The sequence below is a fragment of the Parus major genome, chromosome 1 (assembly GCF_001522545.3).
Source record: "Parus major isolate Abel chromosome 1, Parus_major1.1, whole genome shotgun sequence".
Taxonomy (NCBI): Eukaryota; Metazoa; Chordata; class Aves; order Passeriformes; family Paridae; genus Parus; species Parus major.
This window is the reverse complement of record NC_031768.1, coordinates 22794344-22821781: the sequence shown is the minus strand read 5'-3', so window position 1 is coordinate 22821781 and position 27438 is coordinate 22794344. Positions and strand designations below refer to the sequence as shown.

The 27438-nt window shown below is 35.2% G+C and overlaps 1 protein-coding gene across 2 annotated transcripts in view; it reads right to left on the bottom strand.

The window, feature by feature from the left end:
- PRKX (protein kinase X-linked) overlaps positions 1-27438 on the bottom strand; it is a 57889-nt gene that overhangs the window by 13879 nt on the left and 16572 nt on the right. For both annotated transcript variants that reach the window (XM_019008139.2, XM_015641120.3), the window contains exons 2-4: positions 16505-16673; positions 12100-12363; positions 5165-5284 (exon numbers count right to left, since the gene is read on the bottom strand). In XM_019008139.2, the coding sequence (XP_018863684.1) occupies positions 5165-5284; positions 12100-12363; positions 16505-16673 (553 nt within the window). The remainder of the gene's footprint in view (positions 1-5164; positions 5285-12099; positions 12364-16504; positions 16674-27438) is intronic.

Here is a 27438-nt window from a genome sequence, read left to right as displayed (position 1 = left end):
ATAACATGTAATTAAAATTCTACATTTCTATTTTCTATAAAGTTCTTTTTGAATTTATGAGCTAACAGAGACATTACTTTGTTTTGTACAGCTAGAGTAAGAACTGAGTTTTCTGCTGTACTTCCTTTTCTAGTATAGTACATCCCCAATTGCTGCAAGAGGTGCATCAGTACAGCCAGCACAGGCAGCTGAGCCCAAGGGCCGACAGCTTCCTGAGTGTCAGTCATGTTCTTAAAAGTTACCACAGGAAACCTTCCAAGGGAATGGAGTAACTCATTCCATCTCTCTCAGTCCTGCTTTGCCCTCCATAACATGCCTCCAAACCCCTACAGAATTAAAAACACCCACAGGTTTTGAGTGCTGACCATATTAATAACATCCAACCACTATTACAGTTTATTTAAAATATTTTCACATCTCTCTAACATTTTGTAATTACTTTCTTGGAGAACTTAACTGCATGCATACACACACAAATACAGTGCTTGAGGCTTTGGAAATCATTGGTAGCATAAAAACAAGGATGAAAACAACACTTCTTCACTTCAGGCTCTTTTTTTCATTTTATGGTACTCAAACTAGCTTATTTCTCAACAAGTACTATACATTATTTCAATTATGTTTTCATAAGTATTTATTTCTTCATTATTCAGCTGATGATCAAGTGGATTAGCATACCTTTTGAAATACTGTAAAATTCAGCCCCCCAAAAAATCAAATTCCATCAGAATTATTAAGTAAAGGTGTCTGTAGGCTTATAGTAAAAAAAAAGTAATAATTCAAAGCACTGAAAAGCATGAGTAAACTATCTGGTTAGGGAAAGACTAAAGGACATTTCTTGTTGGTGTTCAGAAAGCCAGAGTACTTCCTTTATGAAAAACTACTTTCAAGCTAACTGGAAAGTAGAAGAATCTCAGGAATAATAATTGTGTTATTAAAAATTCCTGCTTTGACACTAAAGAACAAGGAAAACGTGATTGCTATTTAACATGCACAGGTTTTTCACACATAAGAAAGACTATAATGTAAATTTATTCTTTAGCCAAGCAATGTAAGTATCATTCACATTCTTCAGAGCAAGTCAACAAACTCAATTTTCTATTTGTTATTAGGTATTAGAATCTATAAATGCATAAACAATTTGAATAATATTTTGCAACTACGTATTACAAAGCTGCCAGCTGCAGTAAGCCTATTACTGTACATCACTGAGGTGTGAAATCAAGGAGAACAGAGGTACATATAATTTTTTTTCATATTTACATGTTTAAATTGCTCTTTGTTTTCCCATTTTGAAAATACAAAATTACTATATTTAGAGGTCTTGAGAAAAATTTAAATCACACATGGCTATATAGTAATTTTATGGCAATTCTACTTAAAGTGTATTTGAACTGTATGTAAAATGAGAACAGCTTTGAAAGATTACAGAGTTTTCTAATGGACAAACCAAGTAACTTGATTTTGATGCTTTTTGTAAATGTCAACCTTCAACACAGCACAGATTTTAGACAAAATAATGCAAGTATTGTGCTGAAAGCTACCTAATAAATCAACAAAAATCCCCTTGAGTTTCAGACTTTCTTTACAACACAACACAAATATAAACAGCTGCCTTTTCACCAACTGCAAAGAAGCTACAGAAAATATCATCTCTGTAAATGGGAGAACAGCTGCAAACCATTCCTTTAGCTAACTGAAGCATAACAATGGCATGGACGTCAAGTCTCAAAGACAGTCTGAAGAACAGAAGTTGTAAGACCTCAAGGGAAAACACACACGTCTGAGAATATGAAACTGCAGACAGGAACCATTAACCTACCTAAAATGGCAGAACAGCACATCACATATGACCACCAAAGCAAAAACAAAAAAAGTGAAGCCCACATTAATACACAAAATTCATATTAGCTGCATATCTGATAACAGTAAAATTATGACATATCTAATGTTAAGTAACAAGCATATTTTTCTCTGCCTCAAATTGTAACAGAACTCATTTACTCAAAATGAACAGATGTTCCAACTCCTGTATTGACAGTTTGTTTAGCTTGTTTAGATTAACTCTATGAACTTGGTGTTGATCATCTGTTAAGATTTCTTTTCACCCTTGCTTCTCCCTGTTCCTTCCCCTTTCTGTATCTTGCTATGTTAAACCTAAACAGGACCTTGCCTTAAACCTAGCTTGTGTAGAAGAATTCCATGGGCCTCTGGAGATTAAGTTAGGGAAATAAGACACTGTAGAACAGGAAGGTGTGGGTTTGTTTGTTTGTTTTTAGAGAGGCCATTTCCTTACACACACCTACCAATTATTTTCAATTGCTTTTGGGCTTCAGAGAGACTAACTTCAGGAAATAACTATCAAATGTCTTACATTAATTTACTTGCAGACAATAACTTAGTCTTGAACTCAGGTTTTGTTCACCTTCAAAATATTTTCAGATTCTTAAATCTTCTTTGAATTTCAATGAAAAAGTTAACTAGGACTGTTTCTGTAATAAAAGTCTTGACAGTAAATATCTAGCCACACCTTGAGCTGCTGAGGAAAAGTGCTTCAAAACACAATTGTCAAGAACAGTAAAAAGCTGATAAAATGCTAAAAGCATACATTCATTGTGACAACCTTCCCATTTAAAGGAAACACATACAAGCTATAATCTCTGCCTTCCTTTCATCTCCTAAAAAAAAAATCCTAAGAAAGTACTATCTACCTATATCCCCATTTAAAAAAAACCCAAACAAACAAATTCCTCCCCCCACCAAAACAAACCTCAAAATGCAAATACCCCAAACAAACAAGCTTATAAGGAGTTCCTGTTCCAGCTTTGGAAAATGACTGAATGCTGCTGTGTTTTATTTTTTAGTATTCGATGGAGTCCCTTATCCAAAGCAGCATTCAGTCATTATGAAGAGCATGTCTATACAAGTACTGTAGTAAAAAAAACCTTAGAAAATCACACACAGCAGACAGCTGCTCTGTCAGTCAGCCTATATAAAACCTCACTTGACTTTCAGGAAAGTGTAAGATATCTATTGGTTACAAGTCTCTAAAAGCCAATGTTCTTGTATTAGGCCACCTCCCTGTCATCCCACCATCCTGAAATCCAGGTCTCACCCCTTGAGGCAGATAGTGTCATGATGCAGAAGTCATGATAGGAGCACAGCTGCTCCCTTTTTTATGAACAATATATACCAGTCATATTTCAGTAGAATACACAGCAGTCATACTTCAGCACCCTGCAGTCTTGAGGTCTCAATGACTCCAAATATCTTGCTTGATTGCCACCTGTATTCAGTATGTGAACTTTGTAACCCACGTTTCCATTAGGCTAATGGAGAGAATCCTATCAACATCTCTATATGGCATTCAAGTAAAAAAGGCCAAATATTCAGTTACACTGAGACCACACAGACCTAACAGAGAGTGGTCCCACTGAAACCCATGGCAGGAAGGTAAATCACAGCTGGGTAACTGCAGTGCCTGTGCTCATATTACAGCCCAGACACTTTTACCTACAGTCTTCCTGCTGTCTAGAATCAAGAGTAGTGGCAACAAGCTTGCTGGGAATCTCGTTTTTTCTCTCTGAGAATCTTTCATCTCTCTGAGAAGTACTCTTTTGACCAGCTTGGGCCTCTCACCTTACAGGAAGCAATGGAAGAAAGATGAAGCCTGTTCTCTATACAGATCAGCCTACATAAGTAACAACTTCATATTAGAACAGCCAGCCTGGATCAGCCAGCAACTATTATATATTTTTGTTGCTTTTCTGTCCACAAACTGCTGTGGGATTCAAAGTCAATGTATATGCAAGCCTTCAGGACACTAAGAAAGCAAGTAGTGGGTAGCAATGCTGTACTGGGTAAAGTTGTGTTGCTATTAGGTGAACTTCACAGCAGTACATGCAGTGGATTAGAGCTCTGAAGTGACCATCCATCCATCAGGGGAACTACTTGCTCAGGCAAACTTACAAGCTTGTCCAAACACTGGAAGAGTCACCAGTCACTTTGAAATTACAGTACTGCACAGAGAAAAGGATGAATAAATCCAAGCAAGGACACTTTGTTCTGATCATTCTACAAGGCTGCAGATTTATAAGGAAAAGCCACAGACAACACCTGATACACCTGGAGACCAAGAAGGTATAGAGCACACTGAGTCAGGTACCAGGCAGAAGCTCTAAGAACTATGAAATCAAACTGATGAAATACAGTTTCTTCAGAAGCTATGAAAGCCTTGTTTTCATCTGCACTTGTCCTATAGCAGTAAACACTGCAAAGCCAATTGCTTTCAAAAATCCAAATCTTTTTTTTTAAGTATCCTCAAACAACACAGCCAAGACAAAAAAAAAAGGAAAGCCATAAACCATGCAGATGTCTTGTTTAGCACTGAAGTACAATTTCACATTCTACCTAAATCAATTATTTATTTTACATTTATTTTTTGAAATCAGAGCAAATTGAGACAATGATTTTTATCTTACAAGTCATGAACAGTTTATTACATTAATGCCAGAAACTGTTTCTTCAGTTTGAATTTGAATTTTCTGAAAACATTGCTTATTAAACAAATTCCAAAACACCAAAAGTAGCATTTGAGCAAACTGATTTCAAACAGACCTATAAAGCTTTTCCCTGTTCTTCTTCCTCCAGTTTAAAGGAAACTAGTGCTCAGTCATAATACAAACTGTATTAATAAAATCTTCCAACTTGCCACTGTGCATTTTTACAGACTAAAGATCCCACTGTAACTAGGATTTCCCTACCCTGGAAATTAATCACAGAAGTAGTCCTGTTCTTTACCCATTAAATATAGAGGATCTTGTGAATAAAAATCTGAACTTCGGCAAAACCTGAATTTCCAAAAACATATAAGGAAAAGAGAAGCTGTTAAAGTCTTAAGTAAAAAACAAACAAACAAACCCAAACCAAACAGAAAACCCAAACCAAGAAACAAAGCAAATTAACCCAAAACCGTAAAACATGCCTATAACAGTGATATATGTTCTTTTGTAAAGCTTTCCAATTCCTTTCTTCAAAGCCAGAAATTAAACTGGTATATCAATAATAAATTTAGCGCAAATTTGCTAATCCAAATATTGTAAACGTAACTAGCAAATAATTCTGAATTACATAATATTGCAGTGATACAGTAATTATCACTTACCCTGACAACATCTCAAATATAAGAATTCCTAGGGCCCACCAATCCACAGCTCTTCCATGGCCTTTACTTTGTATAACTTCTGGCGCAAGGTACTCAGGAGTGCCACAGAGAGTCCATGTTCTGGTTGCAAAAGGAGGAAAAAAAAACCAAACACAAAACAAACAATCAAAGTGGATCAAAGAGAAACTGAAATAGCAGTATTAGGAAAAACCAAACACATGTGTAACAAGTACCCAACATACACCTACGTATTTACTGTACAAAGAAACAGAAATAAGAAACAAGATCTAAACAGACTGCTTTGATGATGTTCTCCAGTTCTCCTGGAACAGAGATATATGCAAAGTAAGAAACTTCCTGTCTCAAAAAGTATCTGTGCACTGAGTTTCCCAGTTGGTGCTGTGGTACTGTACCCATTAGACTGTACATTGTTTTGAATTATTAACACTGTTTTTCACTCTGTAAGCTGCAGACCCTGGGAATTCATGGACTACTTCTGACAGGCCCAGCAGAAGAGAAGCATAATGGCCTTTTCTGCAAAACAAAGTTTCATTTATGAAAAAAAAAAGGGAAGGAGGGAGTTTTTAAGGAAGTAGTAGTTTAAATCAGTAAACAGTTGGACATACATAAAGATTTGTTTTACAATCTAAGTAAAGTTTTCCAAATAGTATTGAAATCTAACTTGTCATCACTTTCACAGTATTCATTAAAAGCGAAACATTTTGTATTTTTAGTTATTTAAAATGTTTACAGGATGTAGTTCAGCAAGTGTGAGGTAAGCAGGCAGTACTTTTTGTGATATATTTTAAAGACATTTTTAGTCATAGTTTTCTATTGTAAGGTGAGGATAAAACCATTATATTTCTAACTAATTTTAGCTCAATTTCTATAAAGACATGAAAATAATGAAGCTGTTATGTTTACTAAGACCAAATTACATTTGAAAAGAAGAATATTCTGAAATAATTTCTCCCAGAAATATGAACTTTTCTTTGTAAAAACGCCCATGTAGAATTTGCCTGGCTTCACTCCCTTGACTTAGGTTTAAATGTATACTTGAGAAAATAATGTGCTCTCATTTTGAATATATTACCCTTCCCCAGCAGCAAGTCAGAAGATGAAACTTTGATAATGTGCTCACCAGTTCAAGAGAAATTGAAATCACAGCACAGAATAAGAAAGAATACCGTATCACATTTAAAAAGAAATTCTAGTAAAATATGACAAAAAATATAGTCACAAATGGTCACCACACATGATTTCTAACTTGCACCAAAAACAACTCTGAGTGTTTGTGAGAGGAAGAATTTTCTCCAATAGAAATGGTAACATCGTCCTGAACAAATGCATTAAGATGAACAGCAATCACCTTTAGAAGTAATACTAATTCAAGTTCTTTTTTTCTGAGAATGCAGGGAAGATTACCTGCTCCACCCTACTCTGTGCTGATGCAGCCTCGCCTTGAGCCCTGTGTGCAGTTTTCGGCACCACAATGTAAAGAAGACACCAAGCTACCTGAGTGTTTCAAGCAGGGCAATGAAGATGGTGAAGATTTTGGAGGGGAAGCTGTATGAGGAGGGGCTGAGGGCACTTGGCCTGTTCAGACTGGAGGAGACTGAGGGGAGACTTCATTGTGGTCTTCAACACCTTCACAAGGGGAAGCACAGGGACAGGCACTGATCTCTTCTCTCTTGTGACCAGTGAGAGGACTCAAAGGAACGTCATGAAGCTGAGTCAGGGAATGTTTAGGTTGGATATCAGTAAAAGGTTTTACATCCAGAGGGTGGTTGAGCATTGGAACAGGCTCCCAAGGGAAGTGATCACTGCACCAAGCCTGAGAAAGCTCAAAAAGCGCTTAGAAAATGTTCTCAGGTACATGGTGTGACTTCTGAGGATGTCCTGGGCCAGGACAGGAGTTGGATTTGATGATTCTAACAGGTCCCTTCCAACTCAGCATATTCTATGATTCTTTGAAATATTTTAAAGGTAACTTTTGGGATTATTTTTTTTCTCGTTGGTTATTTTTTTAAGCCTTAGCCTTGATTTATAAAAATAGTTAAGATAAAGGAAGAGGAACTGTACAGTCAGTTAAGGCCTCAAATGAAGAATTATGACTCGAATTTCTTTCAGCTTCAGTTTACTATGGCAAAAGCTAAATTAATCCAACAAAACTGTCAGAAGAGTTAGGCACACTGCATCCAGTGTGCTTCAAGGTTCTTGAAACTACATTCCTAAAGTGCAAAGACTACGTCACTAATTTCTATCATGAATTTATCTAAAAAATATAAACTCTTATTTTCCAAATCAAGCATACTGAATTTTTACATACAGTGCTACTTTACACTACTGCCATCTAGCAGCTACCAAGATCAGGATTATGGAATTATGAATAATAGCAAAGCTCTGTCATCTTTTAAAATTAGGTATTTCTCCCTCTCCCAAATTAAAAAAAAAATTGTATCCATCGTTTGACTTAATCATACTCATTTAAGTAGCTTTGCAAATGAAGCAGCTGACTGTTTTACTGTGGTTTTATTCAAGCAAGAGGGAAACTGTGAATTAAGGCCAATGTAACTTGAAGACCCTAGTTGCACTAGAAAATAAAATTTATTACCACCACATTAACTACTTCCTTAATTTCAATCAAGAAATATATATCTTCTAACTACACAAAAACATGGAAGAAGCTCACGTTCTTTTTAAAGATGTTTGTTTGTGCCGTAAGATCATGACCTGTGTTTCCTCTTACTAGTCATGAAACAGACTATTTAGTATTTCAGACATACTAAATATTTCTGAAGTACTATTTATTTCTGAAGTACTATCTATTTCTGAATATTAGATATTTCTGAGTAAATATACTAAACATTTTGTAGCAGATGCTACAAAATGTTAATATCTTAAATTAATTTTTATCATTACTTTCTTATGACTATCAGATATTCATCTGAAATTCTAGGTAACTTCTTTGAAGATAAATTGCAATGCAAAAAAATAAGAATAGACTGTTCCACTTCAAACTGCTACAAAATATTCGCTGTTCTGAATTTTCAAGATAAAAGCTGAAACAGAGGTAAGTGCTAATTGATAAGGTTGAATGTAATTTTAAAACATGAAATAAAGAATCTATTCTGGTTACAAAGATAAGCTACAAGATAATTTTGTGAAACTTCTGAAGAGTACTCAGTGGTTAATGTGCTTTAGCATTCTACATCACTCAGCATCTATCTCTGTAGTACCTGACAAGCTTCTTTCATATAAGCCAGATTAACAACGTTTGTTTTGGTATTCTGGCGGTTTCTCTATAGTTATATTTAACAAAGATTGCTTTGAATCCAGCGGACAAAAATTTGTTCTGCAAGACATTCTTGTTTGATTCTACAGTGACAAAGGATACACTTTGCAAACTAGACTTACTGTGTCTTACTTAGTCTTTCTCTCTTCAATCCACTGTGTAGAACAGCCATGAGGCACATCCAGCTTAAGCAACAGTGCAGAACTATCCCCAATATGTTTAAGAAATAATCACTTCTCAAGTTTCTAGAAAGACTCACAGGTAAATTTCTTTTTTAGGAATGTAAACTGAATAAACTAAAATTAACAGTAAATAACATTCCAGGAAAAAAAAAAAAAGAGATCACTGAAGTCATTAATTTTACCTAAAATGTTTATAACTTTGAGTGAAATATGTCCATAAAAAATCCATAAAATTCCATGCAGATTACTTTTGTGCTTCCCTGAAAGGACATGGGAATTAAACCCCATCCCCCCCAAAAAAACCCAAACACCCAAACCAAAACAAAAAAAAAAAAAAACAACCAAAAACCACACAAAATAAAGAAATCAGACCAGAAAAAAATTTTCGATAAAAATACTATACCCAAAAAGTGGTATATGCTTTTCAGAAAGAGAAAAGTCTACAAATGTAACAGCTGTAAAGTTCAAAGGAAATCCTTTTAAAAGCCTTCAGGCTGTAAAATTCTTAATTCTTAAAAATTAAAACCCCCTCCCCAACTTTCTTCTTGACACTGCCCTTTTTTAAAAGTAGTGGCATATCTATTTTATATGAATGTACTTACAAGAAACTGAAAAGGTTAATAAGTCTTCAGTTAAGCAACATCAAGGTGGAAAAGAGAAGAAATAAACAGCAGCTGAGGCAAAGACACACTGTTTTGGAGAAAAATTTAGAATTTTTAAACGTACACTATGAGTGAAAAGGGAGGAACAAGGATAAACAGAAGGACATACCAACAAGGAACAGAAGGAGCAAAGAAAACCTCCTCTCTTTTCTGTCTCTAAAAAGAAAATATTAAAGAGTCTAGCTCTTCAGAAATTGTACTAATAAGAAGGTACAAGTGCAGGCTGCTTTCTCCAGTGGGAATACGAGCTATGAGGCAGACACTCTTTCTGAAGAGCAGCTTAACTGCAGAGGGACAAGGTGAGTATTTCATCCCTTCACACAAAGTCATGGGAAGAAAGGAAAATGTCTGCAGAAAAACCTCAGTTAGGCAGCTGTAGAATCATTCATGTGAAGTATTATGTATCTGGAATATGCAAGTGTATCCAAAGTCTTCTGCAGACCATGCTTTCATTTATGTATTATGTGTTCTTTCTAGGAATGTCTTTGCTGATCCTCAGAGCAGGTTACCTCACAATGCTCAAAAAACTTAAATACTTCATGTCTTCTTTTTGCTATTTGTGTATGCTGTGCATATGCACACATCTATACACTCACTGACACCCACACATACACGTAAGATTCATGTGTACAGATATTTTCCATGCATAAAAATGACAAAATATCTCCTATAATTTTGATCAAATAGGCAATATCATAAACAAAAGCACCTACTGGGATGCACTAGTGGATAAAGGGCTGATAACTGCATTTTTACAGTGAGAAAACAAACATTTTGAAGATGACTTCAGCTAGTGAGGAGAATACTATGTAGTTTAAAAAAAACAGCAAGACAAAAAACGAAACCACATTTTTATAGGTATAAAAAAATGTGCTCTAACTGATAATGTCCTTGCTCATTCCAATTTTATGTTCTGTATTTATGTTACCTGTTGTACATTTGAAGGTAAATCAGCTATGAATATACAACCACTACAATCATCTACAATTCAACACACTGATCAACTTCACTGGCCCCCAAGCAACACGGTTAATACAAACCCAATTAAAAAGAGTAGTGATAGCTAAGTTTGATATCCTAAAATATATCTGAACAAATTTACTCTTAGAGATTCATCTTCCAGGTTGAAAAATATATTCTGATGTTAACTATTACCTTATTTAATGAAGGGTTATTTCTCTTGTGCCTTAAACCCCCAGATACACAAAACAAGAATTACCACTAAGTGGCAGTATTTACATGTAAAGAGCAAGTCATAAGTATTTGTATGACAATGTCTTATGAAGAGATTGTACTACTTTCTCACATGAAAGTACATTAATTACACCTTCCTGCAAAAAGTTATTTTGCTTTAAAAACTAAGTATTAAAATGAAAGGCCAGCATTCATATGCCTTTTTGGTTGCCCAGTGAAAACTGACACTCATAATAAAATTCTATGGTTTTAAAATGGATGTTCAGACCTTAAAGGTGAATAGAACTTTTGTGACTTGATTTGTCTCATCTGACTCTTACTTCATACGGGATCTACTAAGCAGCTTCCTCAGATCCACTCTTGTTTCCAATAAGTAAAAGTTTACAAAAGGAAGGCCTTGTAAAATCATGGCTTGGGCCAGCTACTTTGGCTAAGCAGAAAAGGACTGTGGGAAAGAGACTCAGCTGAATTGCAGGCAGAAAAACAAGTTATGTAACCATTGTGTGTTCACATTGTGGTGTATGGTGGTTGGTTGAATTGTTATGATTTAAAACTGATTTAGAACTACGTAACTGATAATGGACCAACTGCTTAACAAGGCCTGGTTTTTGCAATAAAGTGGCTCTCCTTTGCACCTGCCTGGGGACTCTGTGTCACTGCAGACCCCCACCCACACACTCTCCTTTCAAATTGACCTTGTAGAACTGTCCTCACACACAAAGCTGTTCGTTGCAAAAGCAGCATCCAACAGGTCGATGACAAAAGAGGATGAGCACCTATGTAACACCAAACTCACCACTGTGCTGCTTTAATCAGAACAATCAAATACAGTCTCCCTCAAGACATGACTCAAAAGTGTAACATCAAGCCTTGTCACACCACTCTTCTGATACAACAGGCTGGCTTTTACCTCCCTTTTCTTGAATCTCAGTGCACTTGCTTACTCTTAAAAATATCTATTATGGTCTTGGAAAGGAAGCCCAAACAGAAAAATCACTGAGGGAGAGACTCTGCATTATTAAGAAGTTTACATATGTAATTAAAGCTGACAGTAATACAGAAGCTACATTTAAATTAATCAATTCTGCTGAAGCTGGCCTTATGGATTCTGTCTAGATTTTCACAGTTTCATTTTAGCCACAGGCAAGTGAAAACACAGTATCCAGTTTTAAAATGTTATTCTCACACTTCAAAATCTCTAAAAGGAAAATAGAAGGAAACATAAGTTACAAAAGATAGCAATTCAGTATATATGGAGGATTAATTTATATATCTTAGCATTTGCTTGTATTACTTCCCTGAACTCCCTTTATACAACATGACTGCTGAAAACTTTAAAACCAGCTATACAAAAATATTTTTCGGTTGTTGCTTATGTGTGATACTGCTCCTGGTTATATCTATCTGGTATATATCTATATCTGAGGAGTAATACTGCTTTCCATACAGCCATTTTAAGATGATTGTTTCCTTCTTATTAAGGGATTTGACACGTGTGAACCACATGCAATGCTAAATCAAATGCTGAGCACCTAAAATCAAACATTTTTTTCTAATTGTTTAGCATGCAAAATATGATTATCAGAACAAAACCCCACTTACCTGTCCACCAGTTTTTTTGCAAATCCAAAGTCAGTAAGCTTGATATGTCCTTCTTTGTCTAGTAATATATTTTCAGGTTTTAAGTCTCTGTAAACTATTTCTTTGGAGTGCAGGTATTCTATTGCACAAATAATTTCCGTCGAGTAAAACAGTCCTGTGCTGTTGTTGAAACGCCCCATGTTGCGCAGGTAGCTAAAAAGTTCTCCTCCTGGCACATATTCCATTAACATATATAAAAAACGTTCATCGTGGTTGGTCCAAAATCTGTAACAAAAGTACTGTTTTACTGAATAAAGAAATTACGTCTCTGATTCACTTTACAAGTAAATGTCTCTAAAATGGCCTCTGCCACCCCAACCATGTGCATAACTAATTTCTGATTCCTTGTCTGCAGATATTAAACCCCCATGAATCCAGGATTATGTAAGACATTCAAGTAGCTGCCTTAACCTGCAATGTAAACCAGATAGTTGAGGATAAGTACAGCACAGGCCAAGAAAAAAAATTTTCATAGATTCTGTTCCATTGTATGTTAAAAAAAGGCCTCTTCTAAGCACCAAATAACTGACCTGATATAAAGACTAGACATTTTTTACACACCTTACATTTTATATTATCAAGCATTATCAAGTGATGGGGGTTTGCTTTTTTAAAGACTTTCAAGACAATGCATTCAAAGCCACACACCAAAGCGCTGTCCTTCTCTCCTAAGTTTTCTTCCCTGGAGATACACAATCCCAACTAAAGCATCAGATGACAACGTTTGCTCCTCTACGGCATCTTTCACAAAAAACAACAGAAAAGCAAAAATGACAGCAAAACAAGATTCATTTATGTACCTCAGAATTAATCTAAGGACAGGTACCTCCCATTCCTCAGACTGCCACCTTTAATTTAAGAGCTATTTCTGTGGTAGTCAGAGTAACAGAAAGAACAGGTAAGGAAGAAAGAAAATAATTATAAGTGGCTTTAAAATGCTTCATTACAGAATAGAGGAATATTCTCTTCCACACTCCCTAAATTATGCCATATTTCATTCTATCTACATTAAACAACTCACCACACCCCTAAAAGTAGCTCAGCAGCTAAAAAGAAAACAAATATTTGGTAGCATCTTGAGGAACACTATCATTTTAAAAAAGAACTATCCCCAATTCCATAATAAAAGGCAGAGAACACTGTCACCTTTTATTTATTGATACAGTGATACAAGAACAGAAGCTATTTCAGCCTCTACTCAGCACTTTGCCAGTATCACAAGTACCTCGAGCTTAATCAGGGCAGAGAGCCTCAGGAAAGATAAGCAGAAACAGAGCTCCTGAACACATGAATGACTCTTACTCAGGAAGATTTTATTTTTCACAAGTATTTTTCTCAAGTTTCTAGGAAGACTGAGGCAACCAAGGAAGTAAGAGAACTAACAGACATCAGCTACAGCTCTTCCATTCCCTCAGTGATGGAGAAAGCAGAGCCCAGGCTTGTCTTCTGCTTTTATGGAACTTCTTCCCTACCACAGTCATCAGCATCATTAACTGGCTATTGATGATGTTCATACTATCTTTACTGACTATGCAAAAACACTCTGAAAATGTATTTTAGGTAATTAGGTAAAGCTGTACCTACAATAAGCAATGAAAGAAGAGCAGGAATGGGTTGAAACAAAGCAAGCCACATATTTATGGGAGAGGAAGAGCAAAATCTGACAATACAGAGGGGAAAAAAATGTAACATCTACATCATTAGGCACAGGATTTTTACTGGAATTAATTTCCTTGAGAATCGACTTTTAAAGGTTTGTCTATCCACTGAAAAATGGATCCATTGTTTGGTATACATGAAAAAGAGCTAAATTAACTTCTGTACTTGCAATTCAGATTATTTTAAATGATAATTTAATACAAAAAGAAGAGAAAAAAAACATCACAGAAGCTATGATTAGAATCATATATGGAATCATTAACTCTACAATTCCGGATTACTACATAAACTTTAGATGCTCTTGTGAACTCCTACAAACAAACAACCTGTTTTAGCTTATACAACTACAAGACATAGTTGATTTTTATTAATTCTTCTTCCCTTCAAAAACATCTCACTATGAAGAGCTGCACCACAGTGAGTATGACACATTACTCAAACACATCAGTAAAGATTGTCAAGGAATTTCCAGTGATCAGTTGTTACAAAAGCACCAAAGAAGTATTTAGAAAAAATTGTTTAAAACAATATGTAGATTAGTAACTCCAGTGTCTACAGAAAAACTGTACATCCCTGTGTTTATAGTAGGTATTTCTCAAAAGTAAAAGGAAAAAAAAAAGAAACTCTTTACATATAGGAAGATAGCTGGAATTTCTGAACACCAGAAATCAATTATGTGCAGCATTACTTTATAATTTTCCATCATATAATCCTGAAATATTATGCTGCAATGAGATCTATTCTGTGTTTTGCAACCAAAGGAGAATACTATCAGTGGTAAAGACAGTGAAATTAACTGAAAACCTAAAAACCAGACCACATAGATAAAACACATTAAAGGTATTAAAGCTGAACTATATAATTTTTCCCTGTTTTTGTTTAACACTTAGAGTAGAACAATTAATAGAAAAAAACCCCACACATATATTTGGCAGAAGGTGGCTGAAAAAAACATTTAGTCACACAAAAAGCTGCAGGAAGTGTTATTTGTCATGCAGGCTAGTGATAATCATCCACAAAGGCTTGTTTAACCTAAAGCACATAAATATTGTTGTGACCTGAATTTTAACTACCTCACTTCAGCTATGTTGCTTGGAGTCTCCTCTGCCAAGGGAAAAAGGCATCACATACACAATTACATGAGCATAGCTGATGCAACATCTCACTGGACATTTCAACAGAAAAGGCAGAGCTCTAGAAGACATGAAGAATATGTGTGTGCCTTGCATTCAAAGTGAACTATGAATTGTGTCCTTTGGCAACCTGAAAAATCTGGTCTCTTATAAATAAGGCGTGAATGAAATCCAGGAAAACTCCCCTGTTTGGATTTTTGATCACTTCTGTATGAACATGAATCCTCCCATCCCTGTCTCTGACATCTCACCCAAATTCCTCTTCTCCTGCTGTTCCTGACACACAGACCTACTGATATGGGGTTTGTCTGGGAGTTTGCTTGTCGGTATTCGTAAGGTTTTCTTGTAAACAATTTCCAGATGTACACAGATATGTATACAAAATCCCATTTCTCCCGTTCCATCCATACTTCAAACAGTCTAACCAGACGTACTCAGCCTCTCCATCCTGCTTTCTTCCATGAATCTTAATCTCTACATATTCTAGAACTTGTCTAACTGATACTATGCCACACACAGGATTTCTGAACACTAGCTGGAAACTAATAGCATCATGATGCTGGAAAAAGCCAACATCACACCAGGGAAAAAGCTTCCTTCTGCAGGGCTCATTCCATCTTCTGAATGACTACCATGCTATTGGCCTTCTTCTTTTCCCTCTGATACTTGCTTAACCCTGGCAGGAAGCTGCACTCTCTGCAGCTAGATTAACTAAGGCTAATATTGTCTAGTTTTATGTAAAACTGATTAAAGCATGTAAATGGAAAGAAATCTTGGTTAATAGCCAACCATGTATCCATGCAGGAGAAAATATAAATGGAAATTAACATGCCATTACCAGAAGTTTAGTTACCCCATTAATACTTATTGACTCAGATAATCAAGAAGCGTTGTGGTGCTGTGAATAGAAAAACATGATACCTTATCTCTTTAACAATGGGACTATAGGGATCATTAGAGTTACCTCAATTCCACTAAAAAAAAAAGGCATTCTTTATGAACTGTGTTTAAATCATGCTTCTCAATAGGTTCCATCACGTGACAACCTCAAATACAGGAATACCTAAGTTCGGGAAGTGCGGCAGTTATTTAAACTCTTTAAAACTAAAGTTTGCAAAAATATAGTTCATTTAAGTTTTTAAATACCTAGATATTTAAGTCTAGGAATGTCTTTAACCTATTTTCCAATAGCTACAGCACATACATGTAGGAATACTTTCATTGCCATTCTAGCATCAAGGATAGTTCTAGAAGTCAATTTGATGAACCAATCCTAACAATTATCAGCATTTTTCCCTCACTTCAGAAAATGTCTCTTCTGTAGTGTGAAAATAAAAGAGAGAAAATACCTTACAATAAATTATTTCCTGAGTGTTTAAATTATGCCTCTTTATTTTAAATTCTTGATTCTTCTAAAATACGTACTTCATTCCAAAGTCTATTTTAATCTAGATTACATACGAGAAATCAAATGCTCAATGTTGGTTAAATACGTAAGAACTTGCAATGGGACTCTGGACTACTTTAACTGCATTTTCTGTAGGAGTGAAATGAATTAAAAAAATACAACTTACAATCTGATCAAAAAAGGGTGGTTGACTTCTTTCAAGACAGACTTTTCATTGTGCACATGCTGCTCTTGCTTCAGTCTAATGACATCAGGAATGCTCATTACTTTCAGTGCAAAGTAACGCTTGCCCATTTTTTCCTTCACCAGATGAACACGTCCAAAGGTACCTGTGCCTGAAAAGTTGGAGCAGAAACATCAACTTATCATTAAAAGGGAAAAAGAACAATGATAATTTGTTAAATTAAAATCTACTCAAATTATTCAGGTCAGGAGACTATGAACTTAAATGTGCACAGACAGGTGAAGCGATTCAGTAGGATAAGGAAGCAATGGGAAAACATATATAAAATTTGCTGATCCTTGTAAAAATTAATAATTTTTCAAAAATCTGTTTATAGTGCTCAGTGTTACATCATTTGGAAACAGCAGCTGCCTGACCTTTCTTATAGCTACTGTATTCCTTTTCCATTTCACTCTAAAAAACAAAGAGGGAAAAAAAAAACATACTGACTTTTAAATAATGCATTAGGCATTTCTCTATTCAAGTCATTAAAGTTCCTTTTAAGTGCATTGCACTCAAGACAATCATATATAACTGAACTATCTCTCTTAGCCTGAAATCAAAGTTAAAACTGGCACATTTATCCAGACTGCTATTTGTTGTGCAGCACAGTGTTACACATTTGAAGACAAACACATATTTCAGCTTATTAGGTGGTTGCTTATTGCTTTTCTGCTCATTAAACAATGCCATGTAGGTTCCATTGCAACAGTACACCAGGTATTTTTAATCCCATTCTCAGACAGAAATATGTGCCAATATAAAGCACATCTGGCATTCAAAACAAGTACCTAACTTGCAAAAGGTTACTCCAGAAATGTCAAAAGCTTATACTTCAGCTTGCAATTGTCCTCTTCTTTGCACATACCCTAGGAAAGGCAGCATGCAGACCTGTTACAGTATTATTAACTGGTCTGTTACTTGACTTCAGACTGTGTCGATCAGTTACAATCAAGTTATAGTACATACAATTTCCTAAAATGTGCAACAGGTACAGAAAAGGAAGTATGTATATGAAAGGAAATACATTTTTGAGAGATAGGTAGGAGCAAGAAACTAACAACATGAACTTCTAAAATTGCATTACTGGGGAGATGTGAAAAGAACAAGGGAATTTTTGCCTCTGGTAGCTTCAATTTACATTTAAAATACTTTTCTGTATGTGTATTCTCAGCTGAAAAAATTTATGTTATTTAACAATTTTTCTTTCCAATCATTTAAAATGTTGCTAAGACATAGCATTTACTAAAAAACAAAATACTCACAAACTAAAAACTACTAACTCCAGCAATCCAGTTTTATGGAATTTACAGCTCCACTACCAATACAGCTTCCAAAGCCAGTTTTCAAGATAGAAGTTCTCACTACACAAACACATCAAGGATTACCACTGTCCAAGCACAAAAGATTCTATCAAATACATTCCCACCTCTCCTGGGTTACAGTTCTTTAACTATGAAAACTGTATACAGGTGACAGAAAAAGCCTGCTGTTATGGCAAAGTAAACCATCAGGTTACCCTGGAAAATTTATCATGCAATGAAATCCTTTAACAATGTAGTCGTATTACATGACTATACCTGCAAACAGTTATTTGCTCAGGGATGGGCGCCTGCAGTAAAAAAACCTCCAACAAGTAATATAAAAAAACACCAACAAACAAACAAACATCAAAAAAAGGCCCAAGAGCTTCCAAGCAGAGATCTGTTCAAGCTGCTTTAAATACTGATTATTTACATCTACAATGCATGCACAGATTAAAAAAAAAAAAAAATTAACTTGGGTTGTTTGTGAATTAGGAGCTGAAATTTAAACTTGAGTAAAAACACTGTGAAGAACAATGATAGTCATATGGCACACTGAAATTAGAAACCATCTTTCATTTTTGAGACTTCCAAATGTGGACTCAGCAAATGTGGTTTTAAATGCATTTTTATACTTGTATGAACAAAGTGCTTCCACAGACATATCCAACAGGAAAGTCAAAAGTCAACATATATCTAATTGTTCCTAGATCTCTAGTGATGACATGTTTCAAGACTTGTTCTACTTGTTTAAGAAATTTTTATTTCAGAATGCTCTACTTTTCCTGATGCCATTAGTTTATCTTTACAAACCACTGGTTAGAAACAACAGCAATAATAAAAGAAATCACAAGTCCCGTCCATTTTCAAAAAAGAACCTATCAGGGACTTATTTAGCAATAGTTCTAACTTTGGAAATACTTCTTCCTTAAAAACATCTCTGCCAGGAACAGCAAAGCCTGGCAGGCTATTCCAGAATAGTGGCAAGGCCCTAATCTACAAAGCCTCTGGGAAAACCAGAGGACCACACAGACAGGCGAGAACAGTGAACCTCCCTAACCAGTTTTATTGTTGAACTGATCCCAGGCAGTCTATTTTCAAACATCTTTAGCACAGTTGCAAGCGACTATGAAAATCAAGACAATACACAGCAAGAAGCCATGTAACACTTGTTTTCAGACATCTCCTCTCATAATATGTATTTTTTCCCCCATCAAGTCTTCTCATAAAATCCATTAGGCCTGCACTATAGCTGGCAATACTCACACACCCACCATTCTTCCATGGGACTAATTGCTATGCTTTTTCTTGTTCTATGCCTAGACAGTCTTCAAACAACCAGATAAAGTTTACATACATAAACTACCATAATTAAAAATATCACTTCAAACCTGCTCATACTTTTAGACATTAAAATGTTCTTCCCTGCAATTGATAGGGAGGAGGGATAAACAGGATAACAGTCAAGGTGGTAGGCTGCAACAAGATGTTATTGTGGCTGTTTAGCAGAGTCAAGAAAATCTGTTTTATAAGAACAGGTTGTTGTGTTGTGACTAGATGGAAATTCTGCCTATCAGATTCATAAAAAGAAAACTAAAAACCTGAAGCATTAAGTGGCATTGTGCAAGATGAAGGTCCAGCTCAATAAATTTGAGGGAAGGTTTTTGGAAGCAAAAAAGGCAGTGTTATTTGTCTTCCATAAAAGCACCACTCCAGATGAAGAGAAGACTAACTGATGGAACAATTTCTGTTAATCCCTGTGAAAGAACTGTTCAACTTTTTCCCCTGATCACCTCAGAGCACAGCTGTGTGAACCAACTAAAGCTGACCTTTTGTGACAGATAAGTAATCATTCCTTATGATTACCTTAAAATGGAAATATTGTATACCTGTCTGTAAGAATGAAGCAAAACAGCGTTTACAGATTTGCACTTTAGTCTACTCATGTTTATTTCGTATTTGGTTCAAACCAAGAGAACCTGAGGCACATCATACCATTCTGGATTAGTCCTGGGATCTACCAAGTACTACCCTCCTGGAGGAAGAGCAATGGCCTCATACACTCCCTACATATATATCCCTATCTGTCTGTTTATTATAGTACATGTTACCAGAGTTTCAGAGCAAAACAGTGTCTACATGAGAAGATCATACCTCAAGAAAACAGCTGTTCTTACAAAATCTGAAGGTATATTTGTAGTTTATTTGCACAGACCCCTTCTCTCTGCTAAAATGTATAGTAAGTGAAGGTCTCTGGCCACTAGTAATAACAGCAAGAAGAGGGCCTGTGATGTTTGCAACACAATTCAGGATTTTTAGGACTAAATGGGCAAACAGAATAAAATATGCAAAATGCTAACCACTAATCCAGTATAATCTGTTTACAACAGAAACAATAAAATTCTTGGATCCCACTGCAAATTTTATGTGGTTGTAGAGCTTGAAGGAATGCCAGTCATCTTCACCATTAGGTAACCTCATGTTAAACACAGAGATGAGGCCAAAATCTGCAGAGGACCAATTTGGTCTACATATCAAACACAAGTAGGGTATTTTCAGTCTTATAAAACAAGCAGGATTCCCTAATACCATGCAAAAACACCATAGCCAGTTTTCAGGACTTTGTTCTCTTTGAAGCCTGGCAGAAAAGAATAAAGAATGTGGGAACATTTCTGATGCAATTTCAGATACTTTTGATGCTAGGTAAACCAATCCTGCAACTTTTGAACAGCTAAAACAATTCAGTGAGTAGTCATGTAGTGAATATTTTGCTATTGCTGTAGACGACTAATGTAATGCTTAGATTGTCTCTTTATTTGCTCCCATTAATTAGACCCAGCTGTTTCAGCTTCCCATCCTTTTAATCCCCAGCTCTTTCTTAAAACCAAGTTTGCCTTGCTCAAATAGATACCATCTGTTTTAATGAAGAATAAACTAGGTCATGTGAGCTCTATGACCCCAAGGGCTGCTTTTTGAGTCCCAGAAGGGATGCAGGATGATGCCTACAAAAATCATCAGATGCATTCACTTTTATTTACAGTTAGAAGAAATATTTCCTACTGTGACACATATTAGTCTTTATTGATAGCCACAAGCACAAAAGACTTTATTTATTATGTAAAATATCAGAGATTAACTAAACTAATTGTATCAGATTGCAAACTACTGAATGTCAAATTTTGTCTGCCGTTTAATCGTTGTCTTATTTTGGGACATAACTTCAACAGCCTAGACTAGGAAATGGGGGTTGTCAGTAATTCTTGACAGAGAAGTGGGAAAGTGTCACTGCAAAGGAAAACCAGCCTGCCCAAACAGACTGGTAATCAGGAGATTAACCCTTGGGAGAAAGATTTAGGAAAACCACAAGGCACAAGCAACTGCAGGCTTCTAACACAAAAGATGTGTTTGGCACATGATTATGGCAACTCAAAATGAGGATGATGATTTTAGACATCACAGTAGCAAAGTTTAGACTTTTATTAATTTGTCAACACATACACCAATATCTCTGAAAATGCCAAATTCAGTTTCTTCACTGTTCTGAAAGCTGGCTGTGGATTGTTCACTGTTAATCTTAGATCACTGCTTTTATAGATCTGCATTACTCTAGAGGGTTCAGTTCTAACACTGAAAAACATGTCAGAGAAATAATGAAAGTTAGAGGAGGTTTTACAGGATGCCTTTTTTTCCCTCTAGAATTGCACATCTCATACTGCTGAATAAATGAAAGAAATACCTGATCACTCTTTTTGCAGAGCATTTTTGTATCTTTCAGTGATATGCACTGAAATCAGAGACAGTCTGATTAAGATCTTAAGAGCACAGAAAACAGAGATACATGTGCAGTGTTCACCATGGGAAGCCCTGCCAAAGGGGCTTGCTTCTATGATGCTTCTTATTCATCCATTGAAAGCTCAATGTCATGAATTCCTTATCCCAGGTCAGTTAAACTTTTAAAATAAAAGTAGCAATGCACATTCAAATACAGCCTAGCTTTTGATTCAAAGGGGATGTTGTAAAAAACTTCCAAAGATACCAAAGATCTGGTAATTCTTAGGTTCCTTCTTATTTGGTATACAAGGATCCTATAACAGCACACCACAAATACTACACTTAACCACCTGGAATACAGTTTAGTCTCTCTTGAATTTCACACAAGATTCAATATGCCAGAGAATACCAAGAAGTTGTGTCAACAACTCTTGTTGTTGACCCACCCATTTAAATCTTACAGAACTACAATCCTTAAGAACTAATGACATTGGAATCACCACGCTAATTAACACCCATCAGTCAAGTTTCCTGTTTTCCACATAGCTCAGATACATGTTTCTGATTTCCAGAAAGTGCCAATGAACTGAACATCAATGATGCAAGTTCCTCTGTAATTTCAGGTTTTTGAATTTTTTTTTCTCACAAATTATTGTCTCTCTACAAAAATATTGTAAATATCAGGGTGTTCTTAAGCAAAACAAGCAGAACTCTAGAAAGTTTCTTCTGTCTCTTTATTCTTTCTTTTTAAATTTACTTTGAAATACTAGGGACCAATAAATAAATGAAACCAGAAAGTAACTAGATTGCCAGTTATGATAGCCATAAATCCTCTCAGTTTCTTAACACCTCTTAGAACACTGATTCTAAATGCATCTCCCTTCTCAAAACTTTAAATATCCACAATCTTCAGAGCAATTCTCATAAATGGGTATTTCCCTACTTTGTTTTTCAATGGTATTTTTACAATTCTTTCGATGTCTTCCACAACCTGCAATTTGTGACGCATTTATGAAAAGAAGATGAACAGATGAGTGAATGATAAAGCTTTTCCTCCATATTGAAACTAAGACATTGCAAAATCATTACTCCTACTTTTATCTGTTTAAATTTTACAACTGAAGTACACGTATCATAACTTCATTTTTTTTTTTATAAAAACAGCTGAAATAGAAACCTTTAAAGATTAACTCCCTTTTCACCTAGAAACTAAGTTTTACTTCCTGAACTAAAGTCTGTTGAAACAGTGTATTTTAAATTATACCAAACACCTGCTAGAAGTAAAGCTTATCAATCTGTATTAATATAACTTTTAAAATCTTGGTCTATTATATTTTAAAACACAAGTATATTTAAGCTAAAAATCAGGTACCAGTCTGGCTAGTAACACTTGCCAAGCAAAAACACTAGAAAGCATTAAATTCTCTCTTTCATCTGATGAGTATTTCAGGTAGTTAAAGCATTATCAGAAATGGTCACATTTTAATAGCTGAAGAAGAATCTGTAAAATGGAAATTATACAAGAAAGACAGACCTTTTTTGGAATTTAAAAAGTTTTAACATTCAAATCCTATTCACAGAACTCTTCACAGAATTCAGGGAGAGGTTAAAATAAGCACATAAACTACTTCTTGGAATGTAAATATTAAAGGGAAGAATTTTTAACCTATTGGCTTCTTTCCAAATAATTTCTCAAACAACAAAAGACATGCAAACCCCACACCTAGCTTTCTGTACATTAACCAATGCTTAAAATTCCCATCAAGTTTTGAGTAATTCAGGACACTTTCTAAATAAGTATGTGTTTCCAAGTGAATCTTTTCTAATGGCTTAATTATCTTTACGTGTTTAAACCCACTGTGAAACAGCTTCCTTAAAATGAAACCTAACACAAATGGATATTTAGGCCAAAAGTTACTATATTTAATTCAAGTGTATTACACTTCCAATTACCACATACAAAATAGGATTCAAAGTAACCCATATTCCAGCAAAAAGAAGGAAAACCAACAAGATGAGTAAAGTACTATGCCAAGTATCATAAACCCCAAAATTTTAGTCTACAAGATTTTTCTTGATTGTTTAAAAAAAGTAATAAAAAATGTTATGAGAGAAACATTTTCCAATAAAACCCAAAGTGATAAATCCTTATTTCTTTTCAGAGAATTCTTTGATTTTTGTGTCTGTGAATAGGTGTGAGTTGTGATTAATAGGTATGAGTTGTGAATATACAGTAGCTTCTAATTTTCTATGAGGATGAATAATGAATGAATGATGAATGAAGGTAAACTTGCAGTTTACCTCTGGTAGTACATAAAGAATCAATTCCAGTAAATCATTAACACACCATTTTCTATTTATTCTGTTCAGTTAATGGGAAGTGTTTCTCAGTAATTTCCGCCCCCCCTTCCAAAAATGGTAAAGAGGGAAAAAAAGCCTAAGCAGCGACATCTCATATTGGAAAAAAAAAAAAAAAAAGATCTGTTTCTAAGTTTCATTTTCATAATCAAATTTTTACTGAAGAGGACAATAAAGCTCTCTCTCATCTTTTATCAGCACTTCTATCTTCACCTTCAGTTTCCCTGGTGACAGGAAGTATATGTTTTGGCTGGTTCCTTTACACAAATTCAGCATGAAGAAATTTAGTTGGTTTTTTCTACAAAAAAAAAAAAAAAAAAAGCCCTTCAAAATAAAATAAAGCAACCAAAGCTAAACAAATTCCTATGTCACAGCAACAACAAGTTTCAACAAACTGAAATCCTTTTCAGGTAACTTCAACTAAAAAAAACAGCCATTAAGGTCTTCAAAGTTTCAAATCACACCTCTGTAGAACCTACACGACTGGTCAGATACTTGAAATATTGTCCCAGCATCTTTTGCTCTGCCAGTCACTACAAGTGAACTTATGAGGTCGCATATATCACCATCAAACAATTACAAATACAAAGCTTACAATTACACCCAAAGAGAAAAAAAATAATAAAACTGGCCAGCCAAACAACTACAAAACATAGCTCAAACCTCATGTTTTCCTCTCAGAAAAACAAAAATGAATATTTCATGACTAAGAATCAAACACCAATGCAAGAATCCATAAAGGATTTAGAGGCACTTTGTTCCAAAGAAGTTAATGCTACACAGTCCAATAATCAAATCCATGCAACAACTTTAACAGCAGCTCCCTCTGGACTAGGTAAGTCTAAATAGGGGTACTTAGTAGGCATCTGATTAGCAGCCTTCCTTTTCAACCCAGAAATATGTGTCTCTCCATAATTGTATGATTTTACATTATCGTCATCTTTTGGTCTGTCCTGAAACTCAGCTTTTCCGAAACAGTTTCTTGCTCTAAGTCAGTCCCATGTTAATACAAAGAAAGCATGAGGCTTAATACCCTTGATAGTATCCTTTAAAAAAACAAACAAAAAAGTCCTGTGAAGTACAAAGGTTTATTATTGCTGACCCAATGTAATAAAAGCCACATTGTTTGTACTTGACCGATTTCCTCCTTCCCCAGTGCTGGACAGAGGCCTTTGAGGGACTAGTACCTCTTATAATACATTCTTTTCAATTACATTTCACTTCCATCTTCACTGAAAGCAGTGCCAAATCAGACACAAATAAAGAGGAGGTATTCAACACAGTGCACAAAAACTGTGCACAAACACTTTTCAAACAGATTTTCTATTTATTACTCAATATGTACTACAATGATTATAAAGTATAAAAGTGAAATTACGTTGAAAGCTTCTGGCTGAAAACAGGTAAGACTTACACTTAAGACTTAATCTAAATGCACTCAGAACATTTTTATTCTCTCATGTGTTTCAGGAAATGGGTAAATAGGCAACTAACAGAAAACTGTTCCACAATTATCCACTCCCTGCTATTTTCTGTGTTCCCACAAATTAAACACAGAAGGCCCTAGTGCAGAAACACACATGAGCACACACATACTGGCACAATTGAGAAAGCTGGCAAGGCCAGGTTGAAAACCTGATACACTAATATTCAGAAAGCAAAATGAAATCAAAGTTCAGTGGTGGCCAACAGCTACTTTTCCTTTTTTTTTTCTCCAATCAAACTTTTCACTTCCATTTTACATTCTAAACTGACCTAGAGCTAACTCAGGATATGAAAAAACAAAACAAAATCTCTGTCTTCCCACTGAAGACAAAGCCTGACCATTGAGTAATAGTTAAAGATCTCAAAACATCAGAATGTTCAGTCTTCACATTATATCTTAAAACTTTAGGACTGGTATTTTTGAAAACTGGAGTAAAACTTCTACTTTCAAAGACAAATTGCCACAAAGCATCATATAGCTCATACCATCTTTTTCATGTATATTCATGGATATTAAAAGTGTATGCTTTGAAAGCAATGCCATTATTCTTGGCCTGTTCCAATTTATGGTGGAAATTTATAAAATTCTTTGTACAATACAAAAAAATGGAAGTAGCAAAGTTGCAGGCTAGGAGTATGCAAGCTGCTATTGTACCCCAAACACAAGGCAAGAGACAATTTCTCCCATCTTTTAGGCAAAGAATCAACAGTCTTCCCTGAGCCAGTATGTCTTCACTTATTACACAGCTTAACTTTGGACCAGCCAAGTGGAATCCCCTGCAACTCAACAGAGGAGAAGAAAGGCACTTCTGTATTCAATAGTGGTTTTACACATCCAATTTATGAACACAGAAGTTCCTGTTTTGCTCTGTTGACTCTACATATACAGGTTTGAGAGTTGTTTACAGTGCATAGATCTACACTCAGAACAGACCAACCTAAAAGTTATATGGCCTGATAAGTGCATGACACTATGACACAGAAACTACTGAAACATAATATGCTAACCTGTGTAAATATATAAATCTGTGAGGTTTGAAAAAGAATTGTTGGCAACTCACTAAATTCTTCATACTCCACGTCATGAAACCTATGCCAAATGACATCTATACTACTTTATAATCTTCAGCACTGTTACTTAATGACCCAGTGTCACAAATGTGGTATTAAGAATGTAATTCATCTAGCATTTTTTTTCAAAATATTGATATAGTTTAACATTGCACAGAAGAAAGGATACAGTGGGTACAAATAATCACAGTTTAAACCCCATCCAATTTCCAAGCTTTAATTTTTCTCTGTAATCTGTAATTATACATGTTATTCAAGTTTATATAGCACAACAGTCTTAGAAGGTATTTAAAATATTCACTCACACTTCAGCTATTATGCTGACAGAGAAAAATATTTCTGATATAACTATAACCTCTTCTAAAAATTCTTTTTAGTTTGATCTTTGTTTTGAATGGGCTGTAGTAAGTACTAGAGATTTTATTATAATATGCACAAATGACTCAGCACTGTAACCATAGCAAAAGGAATGCCTTTCCAAAAGACTCAATGCATTTTCATCTACAAGTTATGAGCAGTTGCTGTGCCACTACAACCCTGCATTCTATCTTCTGTAAGAGAAACAAAATCAAACTATAAGCCCACAAGAATTTTCCCCTAAAACACTACATCAATCTGGATCAAGCACAGCAAATATATTTGTATTCGGTTAAAGTTTAATACACTGAGAATTCATGAGTGGAACAAAATATTCCTCAAAGGGAAGGCTTTGTTTATATTCAAGAGGCAGTATCAACTGATATTTCTAAGAGACTACAGAATAACTATGCCTTAGGTATCCAGAATTTATTTCATGTGTTCCATTACCTTTCCAAATTCTCACACAGTATACCTTACAAAAATGAGTGGAACTCTGTACAAGGTAAGGTGATGAAATCACCATTGTTA